The sequence below is a fragment of the Labrus bergylta genome, chromosome 18 (assembly GCF_963930695.1).
Source record: "Labrus bergylta chromosome 18, fLabBer1.1, whole genome shotgun sequence".
Lineage (NCBI taxonomy): Eukaryota > Metazoa > Chordata > Actinopteri > Labriformes > Labridae > Labrus > Labrus bergylta.
In genome coordinates this window covers 18,965,689-18,985,372 of record NC_089212.1, presented here as the reverse complement: position 1 = coordinate 18,985,372, position 19,684 = coordinate 18,965,689, and the positions used below count along the sequence as shown (strand labels likewise).

The window sequence follows — 19,684 nt, the reverse complement described above, 5'->3', positions numbered from 1 at the left end:
GGTTTTAAGAAGTACATGTTTCACATTTGATTTATCAGGCTGAGAGTTCCAGAGAGCTCTATAACAAAATAGAATTTGAAAGAGCTCAAGATTTTCTGTTCACAGAGGCTCAACAATAGTCTGATGACTTAAACACCAGGGCTGAAACGAAAGCCAAGAAATAAAATCATGATCTTTTAAAAAAAACAATACATGTGAAATTGATACATACGTATGGTGAATAGGATGAATTCTGTATAAGAAGATTCAAACAATGGTCGCTCACACCAATGTCCTGTTTCCAGACGGATAAATATTGGGTCTCGATACCAGGCCGAGGTTCCAGAGCTGAGGCAGCGGTCGGCCGTGGAGTCGGATCGTCATCGAGCAGAGCAGGTCTGGGCTCCGCTGACTGAGCTGGAGGAGAAACCGGATTTTCAGCAGAAAGGTAGAAACGGCATTTCAAAGATACAATGTTGTGTCACCTGAAACTGAACACATAAATACTGGACGTGAAGGAGCCAAGTTTAAACAAGTTTTCCCTCTTTTCTGCCGTTTTGACTTTTTGTTTTCAATTTCTGTTAAATTTGTATTCATTTTTAAATGTTTTTATTTGTTAGTTTGGTTTTTCTTTTGTGAAAATGCTTAGCTTTTATTAGTTTAAGTGTTAGTTTGAGTATAGAGTTAAAAAAAAAAAAAAAGTCATCATCAAGGTGTTGCAATTCAAGAGTTCTCTACAAGTGCAGCACTGTTTACACACAGTTCAATATATGGAGCCATTATATTGGTACAAGAAAATAATCTCTCCTCTGTATGCAAGATAACAATTAGAAGAGCGTAGTGGTGTGTGTTCCTCTAAAAACTCTGTCTCTTGTCTCTCTCAGTGGAAAACCTCATGCAGCTGGCCTGCTCCAGTGTTTTTTGTGGAGGAGGCACCAACCAGGAGTTAGCCCACCATTGTCTGCACGAGTGCAAAGGGGACATAATGGTAAGCAGAACAGAAAAGAACAATCCATATTGACCGGCAAGTCGTGGAGTTGTGTAGTGTTGTGAAATGAGCCGGGAGCTGTGTTCTGCTGTGTGGATTCAGGTTTTCTTCTAACCCACACATCAACACCATGCTGCATCTCCTTAAAGATTCCTTTGACACTCAGAGAGCCTGAATTCCTCTTTAAAATTTCTCGACCCACTGTTTTAAAAATGACTTAAAAGCTGTTTAAATCTGTGTCTCTAAGTGATTGTATCTTTCATGAACGCAGTCTTTTCTGCCAAGTTGGAACTGTCATGCTTTTAAGCTCAGAGACATCAGTGTTTTTGTTTTTCTGTTCAGTCTTTTTTAGAGTTGATTCCACATCAGCGCTGTAACAAAACGCCCTCGTTACTTCTTTGTATATTCTCCAAGAGCGTTGTGTTTACATTGCGTTAACAGTGTTGTGGAAGCACAACGTGGAGAGAAACAGCTCCACATACACACATACTCAGACATAATCCCCCCCCCCCCCCCCCCCAATAACGCCTCTGACATTAATAGTGAAGGCGAGACGGCACAGACGCATAAATATCGCACATTGTATGGGCAGTCTCAATTGGGCTTTTGTTAAGTGGTAAGAAATGGGCCTCCTGAAAACATCCTGAATGTTAAGGGCCCGCCTACCACCACAGCCACCGTCCAACAGAGGTAGTCTCTGACTCTGAGGTTCATGTGTGAATGAGCAAGTCAGGAAGATTTGAGGGTTGGCCTGCCTGACATTTTCTAGAAATTTTCACAAATGCATATGTGAAAACTGGGATTAAGCAGCATATACATAAGTACCAGGCGGTCTATGTGTTGATGTGTCTCTATTAATCAAATCTGATCAGCTCATACCTTCAAAGTATTGATAAAGTTAACTTTTTTTTTTTTTTTTTTTTAGGAGTTTCTTTTTCTAAATTCATAAAATATTTTGGAAATGAATCATTCCAATAAACATGTTGTCACACTGAAAGTATGCAGGGCTGTGTAAAAAAAAAAACTAAATCGAGTAAAAAGCAAGTCTTGAAACTGACCAGCTGCATGTAAACCTCGTGTTTAAATGAATCAGGCTGCTGCAGTGCACGCTCACTTTGCCCCACTTCCTGCCTGAACTTGATAATTTGATAACCTGATTCTTTTGGTGCATCTAAATGTGGAGATCAAATGCCTTCATTTGAGCTCTCGGATGATTCTTGAACGGATGTGACTGAACTGTTGACTTTCAGTTTGCTAAAGATTGAAACTCTGTAGCTGAGGGGACAGTACAACGGTTAAACTGTTTAACCAGAGGCAGAGAGATGTATGCCTCTCTCTTTTTCTTAATGATAATATACTGGATACCTTTGGTTTGGGGATGCTTATAACGATCCAAAAAGACCTTAGAAGATTTCAGAGGATTTAGGAACTTCGTATCGCTTGCTTTTCTATGTTGAATATTTAAGAGTTTCTTAAGCTTTGAATAAATAGCACCCAAAACTGTGAAAACATATTGGAGGGTTATCTTTTTACATTTTGAACTCCAAGTGTATTCATCTTAATCCCTCAAACCCACCACAGATTAATCTGGTAAATAATCCATCAGGGATTTGATTCCTTGGGATAAATCCGGAATTATTCCGATGTCAATCACATCCTTGATCAGTAGATAAAAGCTGCAGTCATGTGATGTCAGCATCATAATGAAGATAATTCATGTGAATGTCACTTCAAGTAAATTCATTTAAAGTAACTTTAATGATCAAAAGTATTAAAGTTGTTAATAACCTTAAGGAAAGTAAACAACAACAAAAAATGAAAAAACAAGAAATCTGATTGGTCAGATATTACATCATTGGTTGTCATGACTCGAGTGACATCAGAGCTCATCATCAGGACAGTGAGGATGTATCTCATCACACACAAACAAAACTGACAGCCAGACTCTGATGTATCAGACCATAAAATCATGAATGTCACTGATATCAGTTGAAATATTAGGAGCAGGATGCTCCGTGCAGACTTTGGTAATTAGGCCAAATTGCAGTCGTGATCAAACGATCTGAAGGCAGCATCCCAGTCGGCTCTTTCCTGATCTCATCACTCCCCATAGTAAGATAGGTAGTACGTCATCTTATATTGAATGAAAGTTAGATTGTCTCTAAAGGATGCCAGGATATTAGAAGCTTAACATTTCATAAAGACTTTCCTGCACTTGAACAGCTTGTATCTTAATTGTTAGTGAAGTTATTTTACCTAAATTAAATGAAAATAATACCAATACTTTGCTGCGACTTGCCGCTTTTCCCTCTCCAGATTTTGTTTTCTTAAGAATATTATGTAACTCAAATTTGTTGGCTAGGTGCATGAAATAAAAATAAAAAAAGACACCATTACAGCCCTGTGAGATGTATTTAATGATGCGATCTTAAATCTGTAGTCATATAATTCAGAGGTTCTCAACTGGTCGAGCCTCAAGACCCACCCCTGACCCAAATTTCTGATTTTTTTTTAATCAATCAGATTTTATTGAATGAAAAATAATGCAGTTTGGAGCTCAGATGGTACAAAGTGTGACAGAACAAAGAAACTGAACGGAGCAATCTTGTTAAAGAAGGGCTTCATAGACCTTTTGACACAATTTCTCTTCCAGGCACACCTTCGCCGACCACTTTTGGGTCCCGACCCGCCTGTTGAGAATCACTGTTTTTTTACCATGCAAAGAAAATGAAAGCAACACATTTGAGTTAGAGAAACTGTCTCAACTAGCATCACCCCTCCACTGTAGCCACGTCCCATCATAGATTTCATGGAGTATATCACATACTCCACATGCAAACCACGAGCTGAAAACGCTTGCAGGGTTAGTCAACAAGATCGTGTGGCTTCTCATAACGCCTTTGCCAGCTTTGCACTTTGCTTGTAAACAAACGCACCTTGTGTAAGAGGGGGGGGGGAACAGCTCTGTGTGTTTCTTGCAACAGTGCAGTCGGGCTCAGAGACCTTCTGTGGGTAACAGCTCGAGCTCAGCTGTTGCTTTAAGCTACTACTTGTCAATCTGTGTAGGTTTGAACAGGTCAAAACAAGATTAATTATCAGTATATCAGCTCATCAAATCACTGTCATTGCTACAGTAGTGATAATCATAGTGCACTTTCATAATCAAAATGAGCAAAGCAAAGAATCTATACATCTTTAGATATTGGTGGCATTACATCTATCTTAATATCACATGAGACATGTTAAACCCATCGACTATTTCCTCCTGTTACCTTGGATCTGATTACAGATGGATTATTTGATTCTAAAAAAAGAATCTTTTAATAGTGATGTTGAAGATGCACAAGCAGGAGTTGACTGGTGGAGTAACATTAGAGCTGTCAGTGGGCTCTTTAGTGGCCCTGGTTGAGATTTTTTAGGCCCCGGCGACCAGCACTGGTCCAGTGTTGTCAAGGAAGCTAAGGAGGGGAGGGGTGAGGGGGGGTTGTTGTTAAGACGCCCACTCTCCACAGCAACAGCAGTCTGGCTCAAACTTCCGTCTTTGAACATGCAGGCACAGTCAGATGGTTTCTTCTCTAGGAGCTCAAAGTTGATCCTAATGAGCCGGATGTGATGATGATATCATAAGAACAATGTTATCTCACTCGCTCCCTGGAAGATGCCCACTCATTGTTCGGCTCCGTGTGTTTTCAGGGTTTTCTAAGCACAACTTAAGAGCAGGAGTCAGCTCACTTGGCAGGAGCTACCTAATGTTTAAAGACTAATGACAGTCACAGCGCTGCAGCTCCAATGTGCCAGGTTAGTTCACTTCCAGGCAACTTTTAATTGATGTTTGATTTTTTTCAGGCTGCGCTGTCACTCCTGATGCTGAGGAATCCAGTTTTATCAAAGTCTCATCATCTGGCCCACTACCACTACTCAGGTAAAGAGTCAACCAAGTTGATGTAATTAATGTATGACTGAAACATGGAGGTAATTGGTTTATAACAGAAAGTAAACATCAATTGTTTATCAAGGTTTAAGGCTGCTGACCAGCAGAACATGGAAAAAAAGTTAATTTAACAACATCATGTTGTTGTTGTTGTTGTTGTTGTGCAACTCTTTCCTGGACCTAACAGTTAATTGATCTATTGATTTTCTGCACAAATGTTTATATGACTTAAAAGTTGACTCGTTGGAGTAAGACGCTAACATCAGTCGTTCATGATGACTTGAGTGTCCTTATTTTACCCCGAGAGGATGGATTTCTTCTAACCATCACACTAACTCTCCAAGCCTCCTCGTCTCGCTTCAAAGCGATGGCAGCTGCAGGAGTGAGAGTGCCCGGGTTGTTTTGGTGGGGGTAGCTGGTAACTGTGGAGGATTGTCAGGGTCAATGTGAGGAGGGGAGGGGAGGCAGGGAGCAGAAGGGTGGGTTGGGGGGGTTTACAGCATGTGGTTAATCCCAAGCAGAAGACAGGAGAGCCATTGTTTATCGAGTGATTTGAATGTGTGCATGTATTGGGGGGGGGGGGGGGGTGTGGATGTGTGTGTGTGTGTGTGTGTGTGGGTGGGTGTGTGGTGTGTGTGTTATTAAGGGTGGGGGGGGGGGATTGAATTAGTCAGGGTCTGCACACACATGCAGAACATCGTCTCAAACTTGTTGCTTTTTAATTAGTTCTTAAACTGGCCATTAACATGCTGATTGTGTCTCTCTATATTTCTCTCTTTTTCTTCTCATCTTCTTCACTACCTCCCTAACCCCCTGTACACACACACACACACACACACACACACACACACACACACACACACACACACACACACACAAACATACCCCCCTCTCCCCTCAGGATCAGACAGCTGGACTGCAGCTGAGAGACGCCAGTTCAACAAAGGGATCACTGCATACAAGAAGGACTTCTTCATGGTGCAGAAACAGGTATGTTGTGGAAAGCACACATTCTCAAGACTTCTGAATCCTTTTGCTTCTCCAGCAGTTAGAGCACACACACCTCCCCCACCCCCCCCCCACACCCCTCACACCCCACACCCCCAAAGAAACGGCCCACAATATTTGACTATGGGTGGGCGGGGAAAGCAAACAGTCACTCTGAAGCAATGTTTCCTTCTTGTTTTATTACCTGCAGTGTACAAGTCAATCATTGCTTTTCCACAAAGCTGCAAAACTATTTCATTTGCTTGTTTTAGTTTTTACCCCGAAGTTTGGAGGAAGAAGGAAAAGTATTTCAGTGTTTGTGTTCAACAGCCAGAAACAGCAGACTGAGGAGACATTATGGCACTATTTTCATTGAAGTAGCTTCAAATTCATTTGAATTTTTACTAGAATACATTTTTATGAGATTTTTTTCTTGTTTATAAGTTAAGGGAAATGTGTGGCGGCAGTAGCTCAGTCTGTAGGGACTTGTTTTGGGAACCGGAGCGTCACCGGTTCAAGTCCCGGTTCCGACCAACATGAGGCAAATGAATCTCAAATGCTGCACTGCAAAAATCAAATCTTAGCAAGTGTCCTTGTATTATTTCCAGTTTAAAAATATCTCTAAGTGCCTTGAAATAAGATGTACTAACTTAGATAGTACATCTTATTTTAAGACACTCAGATTGCTTGCACCATTGGGAGATATTTTTACCTATAACAAGCTTTTTTAAACTCTTGAAATAAGACTTTTATCTAGACGTCTCAGGTGAATATGGATTAAAATAAGTGTTATAAGATTTTTTTCAAATTCGGAATTAGACCAATACACTTGCTTAGATTAGAGTTTTTGCTGGGCGGTCTTAGTTACTTTCCTTCTTTTGCATTGCAGACATAATGGCAGAGGTAATGAGACCAATCAGATGTTTAGACAGTGTTAGAAGAGAGTGAATTGTGAGCCAGAACTGTTAGACCACAAAAAGAACAACAACTCTTACATTATGTAACTTTTGAAGACTCCAATAATTGGATAAACTAATGTTCTCTTAAACTTTGTTCTCGTGGTCGCAGACAAGTAATTACAAAGCAGCTGCTCAAAAGAAATCTGTTTAAGGACATGATCTTAAAAAAGGGATGTTTATTCATTCACAGTGATGAGCATACAACATACCATATTAACGAATAAATAAATGTATTATGGTTTCTCCACTGCACAGTACTGTGATGGCTTGAAAAATACAAACTCCATTAAAAGTAAACGTGTGTGTTTGTGTTTCACAGGTGACAACTAAGTCAGTGGCACAGTGTGTGGAGTTCTACTACACGTACAAGAAGCATGTAAAGATCGGCCGCAACGGGACGCTGATCTACGGCGAGGCTGAGCCTCTGGAGGGAAGGACCACTGAGGAGGAGACGAACCACAAGGTCAGCTACACGACTCAAATCTGACCTGCACTAAACACATGTGTGTTCTGTCGCTGATACAGAGATGTCACTTAGAGTGCATCAGGCCTCACATGAAACCTGTCCAGACACTGCTGTGCTCCAGAACAACAGTAAGGCACAAATGTAGATTAAAATGGATTTTTACTGAGCTTCAACGCTCATGTCTCTAGAGCAGTGTAAGCGGGGCCTAATGGACTGAGTGTCTCAGGTTAATGTGGTTAGAAATCAGCAGACTGAACAAGGCTGTTTGGCTTCAGAGTAATGTGTTCAAACATAAAACAACAACGTTTTATAAGGAACTGAAACTGCAAAGTGCCATTTCAGAAATAAAGTGTGAAGTCATAACTTAAACGTCCACTGGTTGAGTATTCAAATAAGCAGAGTGAACAGCTCAAACGATTGCTTTGTCCTCACCTCAGTGTTAAAGCAGACAGGTTTTTTTTGAACACATGGCAGGATACAGGTTTTTTTAGATGTTATCGCATGTGCCGTTCTCACTAAGACATCCAGAACATATTATCTAAAGTTATATGTTAATCTTTAGTGTTATTGTTCCCATGATGCTATAATGTGTAGTAAAGCTGGTGTTTTTTCCCTCCGGTGCCTCACGTTTCCTCTCTTTCCATTTTGCCCCAGCAGGGCTCTCACAGGTTGGAGCCGCAGCGGGAGGAGGACAGCAGGAAGTGGGAAGGGTCAGCTGACAGGAAACAGGATGTCGGTCCCACCACGGTGACACACACGCTGCAGTCGACTGAGAATGTAAGTGTGAAATTAATTACCCGCTCTGCGTGGGAAAGCGACCCCATGACTGAATGAATGAGTAGAGTACGTAGTATATAAAGGGATAAAAGGCAGAACAGCTTGTTTGTGCGTCTCTATGTTTACGCAGAGACAGGCTCAAATAGTTCCCTGTTTTCCACACCTGCTTTGAAGCCTCTTTCTGTGTGGAAAGTTTCCACGATTTTCAGATAATTTGAGGATAAGAACCTCTTCCTTGAAGTAATTTTCCCATCATCCTAAAAATAAAGCGTGAAATACATGTGACCATTGTGCAGCTTGTTCAGGAAGTTTGTTTACATGCACAGTTAAGTCGAGATTTGGTTAAAGGTAGAGCAGGACATTTGTTGGACTTCTGTCTTTGTCCCAGTAGACAAACACCGGGTGAGAATGGATTTATCGACAAAAGAACGTCTGACTCCACTACATTAGGAAGCGATATTTCCCCCCATCAGCTCGTTACAGTTGGAGCTTCCATCGGTTGAGCTCTTATCCGGAACAAATAAGCAACTACTAAAGAGGTCTGCGGACATTCAGAGGGTTATGCACGAAGAATCTTTAATACATCAGGGCTACAGATTCATAAAAACATGGCAACATGTTTCAGTCATACAGGCCTTCACCAGGGCAGGTACATTCCACGTATGGAGGCTCTAGTCTTCGTCGCAGGTTTAGAATCCGACCTCGGCCAATTGCTGCATGCCATCCCCCTATCTCTCCTCCCAACATTTCCTGTCTCTCTTCCGCTATCAAAAAATGACTGAAAAAAACATACTAATGCACACACATAAATACAGACTTGCCCACTGTGGGTTTAACAGAAGATAAACTCTTGGGAGTGCAGGAGAGGGAGGAGGCTTAAAACAAGAAAACCAAGACCACTTCTAAAAACAGAAAGGATAAAGAGGATGAAAGAAAGCTGGACATTAGACCGGTCTCGCTTGACTTCACTTGTTGTGACACATTTGTCCTTTTGAACTTTGCATGACTTGCCCTGTTTGTGGGAGCGTGTTGGATTTGCTGCCTCCTGCTGGATGTTTGAGAGCAGATAACTTGGCTGACGTCCACTGCTCCCTGGATTGTGCAACCCCACTATGTGTGCGAGCAAACAATGACTCGACAAGAAGCCTTTATTCCATTACTCGCTTTGCATTACACAGTTTAGCACACGTTAAACATTGTTGACAGAAAAGCCGGACTGTGTGTGTGTGTTTTCATTTGGATGTTAACTGTAACACCATCCAACTTAAAGGGTGCTCATGAAGTGGCTTCAGGCTCATTATTTGTCCTCCTAATTGCTCTCAGTGAGTGTGTTAAAGATCTTTTTTGGAGCTTTCATGTTGACCTCACCTCTCACTTGTTTTCTTGTGTACACAGCCTGGGACCGTTCTGATCATGAAAGGCCAGGAGGACACGGCAAAGGACCAGCTGCTTCCCCGGGTCGTCCCCCCTCCTCACCCTCCGCCTCCCAGCTCCAAAACACGCAATGAAGGCAACGCACGCAAGACCAGCCCTTCGACAGGAAACAAAGGCACAGTCGTTCAGGAGGGAGAGTTCCCCTGCAAGAAATGCGGCAGGTCAGTGACCAGAGAAATCACCGCCAGTCCCTGCTGTTGTGTCGGAGACGCCTGCATGGTTTTTGTTTTTGTCTTTAGAGCTGACAGCAGCGGTCACTTAAGTTATATAAGAGGACTGCACTCGAAAAAGAAAAGGAAAAACAACAGGACATGTTTCTTCTGCTGTTGCCCACTTCGAGTGCATTTCTTTGGTAAATAAAGGCAAGTTTATTATGGTGTTTGAGAGAACTAAGCCATCCTGTCCTGGTTTGATTAAATAACACTCAGTCCTCTAGCAACATAGGGCCTGTTATTGCCAACTGTGTCCTAGCAACTGAAACACAGTAGATGCAGCACTTCTCGCCTCTCTGTACTGCAACCCTACCCACTGACATGACAGGAGCTTCACTCACACTTTAAAATACTCGGCCTGCTCAAAGAGTGCTAGTTACAGATTACACTGCCACAGTCTCGTAAACGATGTTGAAGGAAATCAAATCAGTCGAATGCTATTCTTTCAGAGAGCCACGTGCAGCTATGAGCCTGCTGCCGTGTCACATGGTCAATTTATTTTCATCACCTACTGCATTTTGATCACACACTTGATGAAGAGGGATCCAGAGAGAACTAAATAAGGAATTCATTAATTAACCTTTAAATCATTAACCATTTACTGAATCATGAGAAATGAGCCATAACAGGTTTATAGTTGGGAACACAATTTGTTTTTGTGGATTCTTGAATTGAATAATAAAACATTTTACAGTGTATATATTTAATGAATACCAGACATCGACTGAGGCTGGCCATATGGTGCTTATGTAAGAACATGTTGTGTTTCCTGCAGGGCCTGACTGATATTTCAGGTGGATGACATTGAATCACAGATTTATGAGCCTTGGCATTCTTGTTACTTGACAAATATGCAGTTTTAAAACTTATAAATAAGTTAAAATACCATAAGATTCAGTGTAATAGGCACACTTTTAAAATCTTTATTCCATCTATAAAGTAGACTACCTGCTCCTAATATATTGGTGCAACCAGTATATCAGTATAAAATGATGAAACATGCAACATCATGACCACAAGTGCAGCTGCTACCATCAACCACTGCACGCTACCTGAGCCAATAATAAACCTGACCCCATTTATTGTGTATTGCATGTGGCTGCTTCACTACGCCATTGTCATGCACTTCTAGTGTACTGTTAAGTAAAAAGACCTTTTAGAGAGCATATCAGTGCAAAAAATTGTGGATACTTCTGCTTAAAGCTAAAAATATTTCGGCCACAACAGCAGTCAAAGTTGAATCCTTCCCCTCTAAAATTGAAAGCACTCTTTGTCTCTCAGGCCCCGTTTTCCAACTTTAATAAATAATTTACAGACATTACAAGTCTGACTTTTTTCATCTTTTTTTATGTAATGAAGCCAAGCTTTATAATTTGACATAACTGTTTTGAAATGTACAGTAGTTATGAAAAAAAACATGCTGGCCTCGATAAAAGGAATTCAGAATCGCTCAAGTCTCTTAGGCGTCAGCATTGTCTCCTGAATTAACATGACCGTCTTAATGAAGCACCATGTTAAATGTTCTTCAGCAATAACCTCCTTTCCCCTTTGTCCCCAAAGGATTTTCCCCAAGGTGAAAAGCCGCAGCGCCCACATGAAGAGCCACGCAGAGCAGGAGAAGAAGGCGGCCGCGCTGCGCCAGAAGGAAGCTGAGGAACGAGCAGCAGCCGAGGCCGCCGCCATGCTCGCTGCGCGTCAACACAACGGGACGCGGCAGGTCGGCGGGGACAGCACCAACGATGACTCGTCAGGCGTAGAGGACGAGGACGATGAGGACTGGCAATAAATGAAAAGGCCACATAACACTGACTGTAACACAGCAGTGTCACTCCCCCTCTGTGATTGGAGGATGGACTTTTAAAAAAAAAAAAAAGGAAGAATCCCTCCTGTGGACTTCATGTACATTTGTGGAACAAGAAGACTTCTGTTGCTTGGCACATTCAGGGACACATTGATACCCATGTATGTGTTTGTGAATGTGTGGACTGAGTGTGCGTGTGTGTGAGTGAGTGTGTGTGTGTGTGTGTGGGTGTATCAAACTCAACAACGCCCCCTTTACTCTGCTTAAAAAGCTTTTTAAAGAGTTACCTCTCTTGGTCACAGGGCTCTGTCAAATCAAAGCCATGCCGCCTCTCTCGGCGCCGTCACGCTGTCCTCGCCAGGCTGCAGCCTTCCTCAGCACTTCAAGTCTTGCCCTGCGTCCTTTGACGGGCTCGTTGGATCCCCGTCTTTTTTTTTTTCTTTCTTTTTTTTAATTTTTTTTTTTTACTTCTCTCTCAATGAGCCACAGTATGAACTACTTAGCTGAATCCCATCCGGATGAAGCTTTGGCAAAGTAGTAGGCTGAAATCTGACAGCAGGTGGAGGCACGAGCTGTTTGATTCTCTGAACACAAACCACGGGTCGTTCCAGATGGATGATGGATGGATGGATGGATTGATCGATGGCATGTGCAAACTGTTGCCTTTGTTCCGCCGCTCCTCTGCACTCGAGGCTGCCAAAAGCTTTCTCTTCTCAGACGCATGATGTGCACCAAATGAGTCCCCCCCTTTTTTTCCCCTCTGTGATTAGATGTTCATTTGGGCTTCAGTTCCGTGTATCCCCCCCTTCAGCCCTCGTCACTTGTTATAGTTTCATGTTTGTTCCCCTCACTGTTGATGCCTTGGATGTTTTGATGCTTTCTATCTCAAAATGACAATCAATTTTACACTGTTGTTGTGTGTTTTTTTTTTATAAATATATCAATATATATGCAGGTAAACGTTACTTTTTCTGCCTGTGTAGCTCTATATGGTTCTTGTTGTTTTTGTGAATATTCTTGTTGATGATTATTAATATTATTATTATTATTATTATATTCTGGTTTTGGCTGCAAATGAATTGAGCGCTTTCTGTACTTGTCCTTTGTTTGTTTGTTTGTTTTTTATTTAAACAAAAACAAAAAATAATGCTACTCGCTGCCTGTTTATAACTGTGAGATTTTTGTTTTGTTTAAGGAAGCCAGAAATGAAGAAAAGGCAGAACTGATGTGCAATAGAACAAGTTGACCCCCTGTTACCTGAGCGTCCAAGCCCTCCCTCCCTCCCTCCCTCCCTCATGTTCAGACTAGCTGCTCTGGATGCCTCGCTGTCAACCCTGTAACTGATAGGAGGTACTGACTCGGACTGTTGAAGCTGCAGGTCTCTATAGATACACATCTACACAGAGTGTGTGGGGGGGGAGGGGAACAGCACAAACTTGTCCCAGACACACTTGAGAATACGCTTACTACCCCAAGATCTGAGCCAGGGTCCCTTTTTTTTCGTACCATGTTCCAAAAATTAAAAAAATAAACATTTTGCTGAAACACATTAATGGAACTTTAACCTGGACTTTTTTCTTTTTTTTTAAGGGAGATTAAATGTAATTTTCACTCACAAGATATGCATTTTCCCCTTTTTTGACTACTACATCTTTACTTTATGGTCTCTACCCCTAATTTTGGGAAAGTCTAAATATTTAAAGTTTCCACTGACTATAAACATGTCATGAAAGTAGCAACAAACAGAAACTAAGTGGAGCAAAAGCTTTCGTTTGTAATGAAAACAAACTTCACCTTGATTTAGCAGATTTTACTGCAGCCAAAAGATAGTTTTGTGACTCCCTACTGAAGACCAAACAAATTATATTTACAAGAACGAATATTCTGTAAAGCCTGCATGAAAAGTGTCTAGATGTGACAGTTTGGGTGTAACATGCTGTGCTGAAACCTCGTCAATGGGACTCAGCTGTAAATGAAGGACTCCTTTACAATAACATTGAGAAAACTTGACTTTTAAATGAAGAAAAGGAAACGTAGTCAACTTTGACTGTTTCCTTAATGATGAGGTGCTTTGACAATATTTCACAACGTTTAAGGTGGGCAGACTGCCTTACTGTAATTAAAGGATCAATATTTCCCTCCCTCAAACCCAAACATGTGTATCTATGGAAGACTTTTTTATTCTGTTTACCTTTTTAATGATGGCAGCAGGCACTGAATGCAGCTGTGGAAACAGCATGTTTTTATCCGTCTATCTCTTCATGTCTCCATGTTAATCCCTTCGGCCCTGAGCCAGCTTCTGTTGCCACAGCAACAAATGGGTAAAAGGGTTATTTTCCCTTAAAGGACAAATCACAGTGAGGATTTTTTTTAGTCTGGGAGGGTTACAGGGAGAAACGGCTCCAATAACCAGATACTCCACAAGTTAAAACCTGGGTCTATGCATCGACGACGTGTGTGTGAGATTGTGTGTGTGTGGATATGCTGTTAAATGTGTGTGAGTGGTTTAAGGTTCAATGTTGAATTGTACAGAAGTCAGTGGAAAAAAACAAGTTTGCAGACTGTTCACATGTTTGGTATGTTAATTTATATTTCCTTTTTCTTTGGGCTTGTCTCAAGGTTCTTCGGGGGGGTTGGGGGGGCAGGGTGTCATGAAAAGGTTTTTCAAGCTGTTTTTAAAAGAATTTAAAGATTAGATCGAGGAGGCCACGATACAAACACACAGCTGTAAACTCTCAGTATCTAATCGAGTTGATTAAGGGAATTTTAAGGGGACAAAAGGTTTATTTAGCTAAAGATTACAAAAATATATATGAATGAAATTCTATGTTTGCATACTTTTGATGCTATTTTCATATGGGGTTCACACTAAATGATGAAAACGGAAAGGAATCTCAACTGCTTTTTACTACGGTGTAACTTATTTGTTCCGATTTGATTTTTACCACCTGTGTTTTAGTAATGATTTATGATGCACTGTATATTAAAGTTTTAAAGTATTCCACAAGCTTCTGCGAGTGTGATTAGTGAAAATGTTGATTCAGCATTCCCTTTGTTGCCACCCTGTTCTTTTTTTATTCTACATTATTTATTCCTGTGTTTTTATTCTTTGCTGCTTCTCAACAGAAACCATGTACAAAGATTATGAGCTCTTTGAGGACATGGCTAACTCTTTAAAATATGCAGCTTTTTCTTAAAGGTCACATATTACGCAAAATTCACTTTATCATGTTTTTTTTTTAACACTGATACAGTATGTGTCCCTGGTCCGTCTACAAAGCCCTCAATCATAATAAAAAATGCATATACTTTGTCTTTTGCCTGCTCCCCTTTTCAGAAAATGTGTGCTCAAACAGGCCGTTTGGAGATTTCCCTCCATGACATCACAAAGGGCAGTAACCCCTCCCACAGGTGGGTGACACTCCCACAGCTAGGTGCTTTTTTTTGCATTCCGAGTGCACATTATCACCATAAACAATAGGGCATGTTGCGAGAAAGCTCAAGACTTCCCTGATTCCTGATGGGCGTGGTCAAACACAGCTCATTTGCATTTAAAGCTACAGGCACAGAAACAGCCTGTGCTGAACAGGCTGAAATAGAGGGGTTTATAGGCATGATCAAATACAGGATCAGAGTGGATCTTTGGCAAGACCCTTCACAGAAATGTTTTGGGGAGCTCTGAGACTTATCTGAAGTTTTTGAAAAGGAGGATAATATGTGGCCTTTAAAAAAAGAAAAGAGTATACAATGGAAACAGATGGGAAACATCTTTAACCCAAGTGAACTTATGAGTGCTAGAACTTCAGCAAACGTTCCCATACAGACTTAATTGTTCCTGAAACGTTTAACTTTGTAGTGTGTATTTAGGCTTTTTAGGCTTTTTCAGCCCTTATGTGATGTCATTGTTAGAGTGCAGAGGTTAAAGATAACTCTGTAATCCTTCAAACGTTTCAATCTGTATGATGTTAAAATGAGACCAGGAGTTTCTGAAGCAAACTACATGTGAGCCTTTGATTTCACCAGCCTTGTTGTCACATTTATACTGACAAGAGCACATGACTGAGATCAGCAGCCTGATGCTTCTGATATTGTTCTTTTGTAGATCACTTTTTAATCCTTGGGCCTGACAGCAGAAAACTAGGAGGTGAATTTCATGTCCATTTTTCCTTTGTTAGATATGTTAGATTTGAACCCACAGCCGCAGCTACAAGGATTCAAGCCTCCAAGCCTCCGTAGATGAGGTGAGCATCACCACAGTGTTTAGTTCAGTATACAAATGTAATCAAGCCCTTTCAGGAGAGGTGCCAGATTGCTTCCTGAGCACTGCCGAGGTGCCCTTGAGCAAGGCACCAAACCCCCTCCCCTCCACCAGCTCAGGAGCGCCTGCCGGGGGCGGCTCCATCACCCTGACATCTCTCCATTAGTGCATGTCCATAGGATCCTGTTTGTGCATGTGTGTATATTTCAGCCTATGTGTGTGTTGACTTACAGAGTGTAAAAACAGAATTTGGGTCTTGGTTGCAGCCTTATCATTTACAGTTTACACTGGTTGCTACCATCCGGTCACTGGCAGCTTCCGGTAGCTAGCTGATGTGCCACGGTGAGCAACAGCTACCATAATTGAAAAGAGCTCGCCCCTTAAGGTCATCTTTTCAATCCCCCTTTCTGGCTAATATTGATGTTGTTAGGCAGTGACATCTAGTGGCTGTAGTAAGCATGACAGCTACCTTTCAGTTTTATTGATTAATTCCTACATATTTTGTTTCCTACTGTATTACATTTGATCTTAAATTGTATTTTTTTTTTTTTGCCTTTCCTGTTTAGTCTTTTAGTATTTTATATATTGTTGTCAATGTCCGTCATTCATTTGTGAAGCACTTTGGGCTGCATGGCTTCCTTGCTCTCATATTTACTACAATTAAAAATAAGCTCTTTAGTGTTTCCAGAATGTTCTGCAGTTAAGTCAATCATTCTAACATATTTTAAGTTATTTCACATTTATTAACATGTTAAGCAGTGTTGTGAAATGGACTTAGATTTATTTACTCAAAGCAAATGTCATGTTTATGTTGTTAGTAGTGTTCAGCACTAAACTAATTCAGCACAAGGGGGCAGCATTGTTGCAGCAGTTTAAGGAACTGAGTACCTACAAAGACCTGGGGAGGGCGCTGTTGTAACACTATCTGTGCTGTGTGTCTAATGTTCACGACAACATACTTACAGGAGAAGGATTGGTGGAGTCTTTTGTTACTAGTTTGAGTAATTGTATACGGTAAATAAATTGACTGCATGGGGTAGGTATTAGACTTTATTTAAATTAGTGTCTTTCTAGGATTTTGGTTGTATCTATGCGGCTCAGTACACTGTTCCAAGTTGTTTATAACCTGTACTGGTTAAGGCCTTATACATTAAAGTTAATATTTAAAAATAATAAAAGACTTTGAGAGGCAAAAATTAAAAAAAAACACAGCTTTGGACTGAAATAGTTAAAGCCCAAATCAATCACTAAACTCATGGGTGACTCAAAGTAGACTGTTGGTTTACTTTTTTTAAAATGTCAGACATAATGTTTCTGGTAATTGAAGTGCAATTTTTACTGGCCAACATGCAAAGTTACTTGGAACACCAAAAATAAGGACAAAGCTATAACAGCATAGAAACTAAAAATAATGTGGCTTTTGTAACTGCTGTCTGTGTGTGTGTGTGTGTGTGTGTGTGTGTGTGTGTGTGTGTGTGTGTGTGTGTGTGTGTGTGTGTGTGTGTGTGTGTGTGTGTGTGTGTGTGAGCTCCCACTAGCACAGGCTGAGCAGCAGCATTGGCAATAGAGTGTGCGGCTCAGCTGTGTCCTTGTGTACCCTATATGCTTGTTTCAAACAGTGGGTGGAGGAGGAGGAGGACGAGGAGGACAAATGAGAGGAGTGGGAGTCAGGAAAGAGAGGAGAGGAATCAAATGCAGAAACACAACTTTATCTGACCATCTTACAGCCAAAGAAAAACACAGATCTGAGTAAGGTCTTTCAATGGGATTTCAATGGTAAACACGGAATCACAACTTTGCATGAAAAGTACATTCTTGTCCTCTCAGAGTCTTTGAGGTGCAATCCTCTTTTAGCCTCAATAACAAACTTCTTTTTAAAAGGCTAACAATTTCTCAACATATTTCAGACACTTTCTGTTAAGATCTTTATGTACCTTCTCAAATTGTCAAGGAAATTGTAAAGAATTATCTGAATTTCTCGAGAAATATTGAGAAGTTTTTTTTTAAATTTTTCTTAGACATTTCTGGAATTTTCATGGAAAAATGTTTCTGGATTCTTTTTTGATGGATTCATATAAACTTTTCTAAACTTAGAGAACCATTTCTTGACATTTCCAGACATTTTTCATAGAAATGCAAGTTTTTATGGATTTTCATGTGAATTTTTGAAAACTTTCACGTGAATTTGAATGAATTATGCACATTTATGGATACTTGATGCATTTTTGGGGCAATTTTGATGGGAACCTTGGGAAAATTTCATACAAATCTTCCCAAACTTTCATGGAAATCTTTTCAGGATCATGGAAATATTGGACTTTTCCAGCAAGATGTTTTTAAAGGGAGTTCATTTTTTGACTTTCATCACAGCCCTCGTACATTAAACTCTCCCCACATCACTCCAAAGATAACATGTGTGGATAGAAAGCCTAACAAATGTGGCCAGCTGTTCTCCTTGCTGTGAGAGAAGAGGAAATGAATGTGGGTTTTTTCATCTCTTCACTCACTTGGCAAAAACATTAATCACCTCCGTCATCGTGCTCAACCCACGTATGATACTCTATATGTCTGCGCCTAAAATGAGGTGTGATATGAGGAGTCCCAGCCTGAGGATAAGATCCTTCAATAGTCAGACAATAATAAACAAGACCAGGTTTAGTCCATCTTACATTCAAAAAACACCACAAGGTATACAATATGAAAACATAGGCAACATACAGAAGCCCTTTCTTACATTTAAGGAGCAATAAATTGGTCGAATTTAGCTCGAAGCCCCTCTGTGAAAAGGTTAACAGCTGAAAAATTAAGTCATTATGCAGGTGCCAAAAACTGCAGTTCATGAAATGACCACCAGGGCTGTCTCAAAAGTGAATAAATCCCCATGCAGGCTCATATTAAAATACTCAACTTAACAGCAGATTGTTCTGTAAAGGTAATTATTTCTGGTTTATGCCAATCATAATTTGTGTGCACAATACCAAGCTTGTGTTAGTGTTTTGCTTATCATTATTCTTTTGTTATGGCAGCCAGCACATCATTACCTTTGATTGCCTTTATTTTACCTTTATATTAATATGGACAATGCATCTCTGTCTCCCTCCGTTGTGCAAAAGTGAAGCAAAAAAAAATACCCCAGTGACGGGTGCTTAGAGTCAAGACATGAGCAAAAGGGAGCTGGCTGATGGATTTGATTCCGTGCCCATTCCGCTTACTGAAGCACACATTCAACTTAAAGACTGGTTATTTTATCGTATAGTGAGTTGTCGAACAAGCCTATTACTCATGTATTGATCAGTTTGCCTTTAGAAATGCACAATCATTCCAGTGGTCAAAGTAAGACAGGTTTTGATTTAACTTGTTTCACACCTCTGCATCTTTAATATGATGATTATCATATTGCTGCTGTCAGATCTCTATATTCAGGTATCTGAACATGAATACCATACTTAGTGTCAGTCCTTGTAAAACCACAAAAAGTAGCATAATCACATGTTTTCTAATAGTCAAAGGTAAACATGTTCATAGCAGCCTGGCTAATGTTGATGTCTGATGTTTAATTGCATTTTAATGGGAGACTCTTGTTATTGCGGCTGCTGGACGCCTCATTGGAGGAGAAGAGTGTTTGCTCGACTCCTTTGCTGTAATGGGGGAAAAAAGGACGATGCACCAAGAAGTTTTTGTAAATCCAGGCCTCAGAGGTCTAGCCACCTCATTATCTACCCCAGTGCAGAGGCTTCCTCCTGGGCTTGGAGTCGTTGATAAAGCTCTTTCCTGTGTGCAATTTCGGGGAGCTGGCTGCAGTACAAATCCTAATGGCAGCAGCTCGCCTTTTCTGCATACACACACACACACACACACACACACACACACACACACACACACATTTGATCCT

The 19,684-nt window shown here is 40.8% G+C and overlaps 1 protein-coding gene across 3 annotated transcripts in view; it reads left to right on the top strand.

The window, feature by feature from the left end:
- The window catches only part of mideasb (mitotic deacetylase associated SANT domain protein b), a 29,047-nt gene extending 14,512 nt beyond the window's left edge, over positions 1–14,535 (top strand). For all 3 annotated transcript variants that reach the window (XM_065947722.1, XM_029275895.2, XM_065947721.1), the window contains exons 6-13: positions 285–427; positions 864–967; positions 4,814–4,889; positions 5,800–5,888; positions 7,164–7,307; positions 7,968–8,087; positions 9,483–9,682; positions 11,294–14,535. In XM_065947722.1, coding sequence (XP_065803794.1) covers positions 285–427; positions 864–967; positions 4,814–4,889; positions 5,800–5,888; positions 7,164–7,307; positions 7,968–8,087; positions 9,483–9,682; positions 11,294–11,519 — 1,102 coding nt within the window. In that variant the 3' untranslated portion in view covers positions 11,520–14,535. The remainder of the gene's footprint in view (positions 1–284; positions 428–863; positions 968–4,813; positions 4,890–5,799; positions 5,889–7,163; positions 7,308–7,967; positions 8,088–9,482; positions 9,683–11,293) is intronic.
- Positions 14,536–19,684: the final 5,149 nt, after the last annotated feature.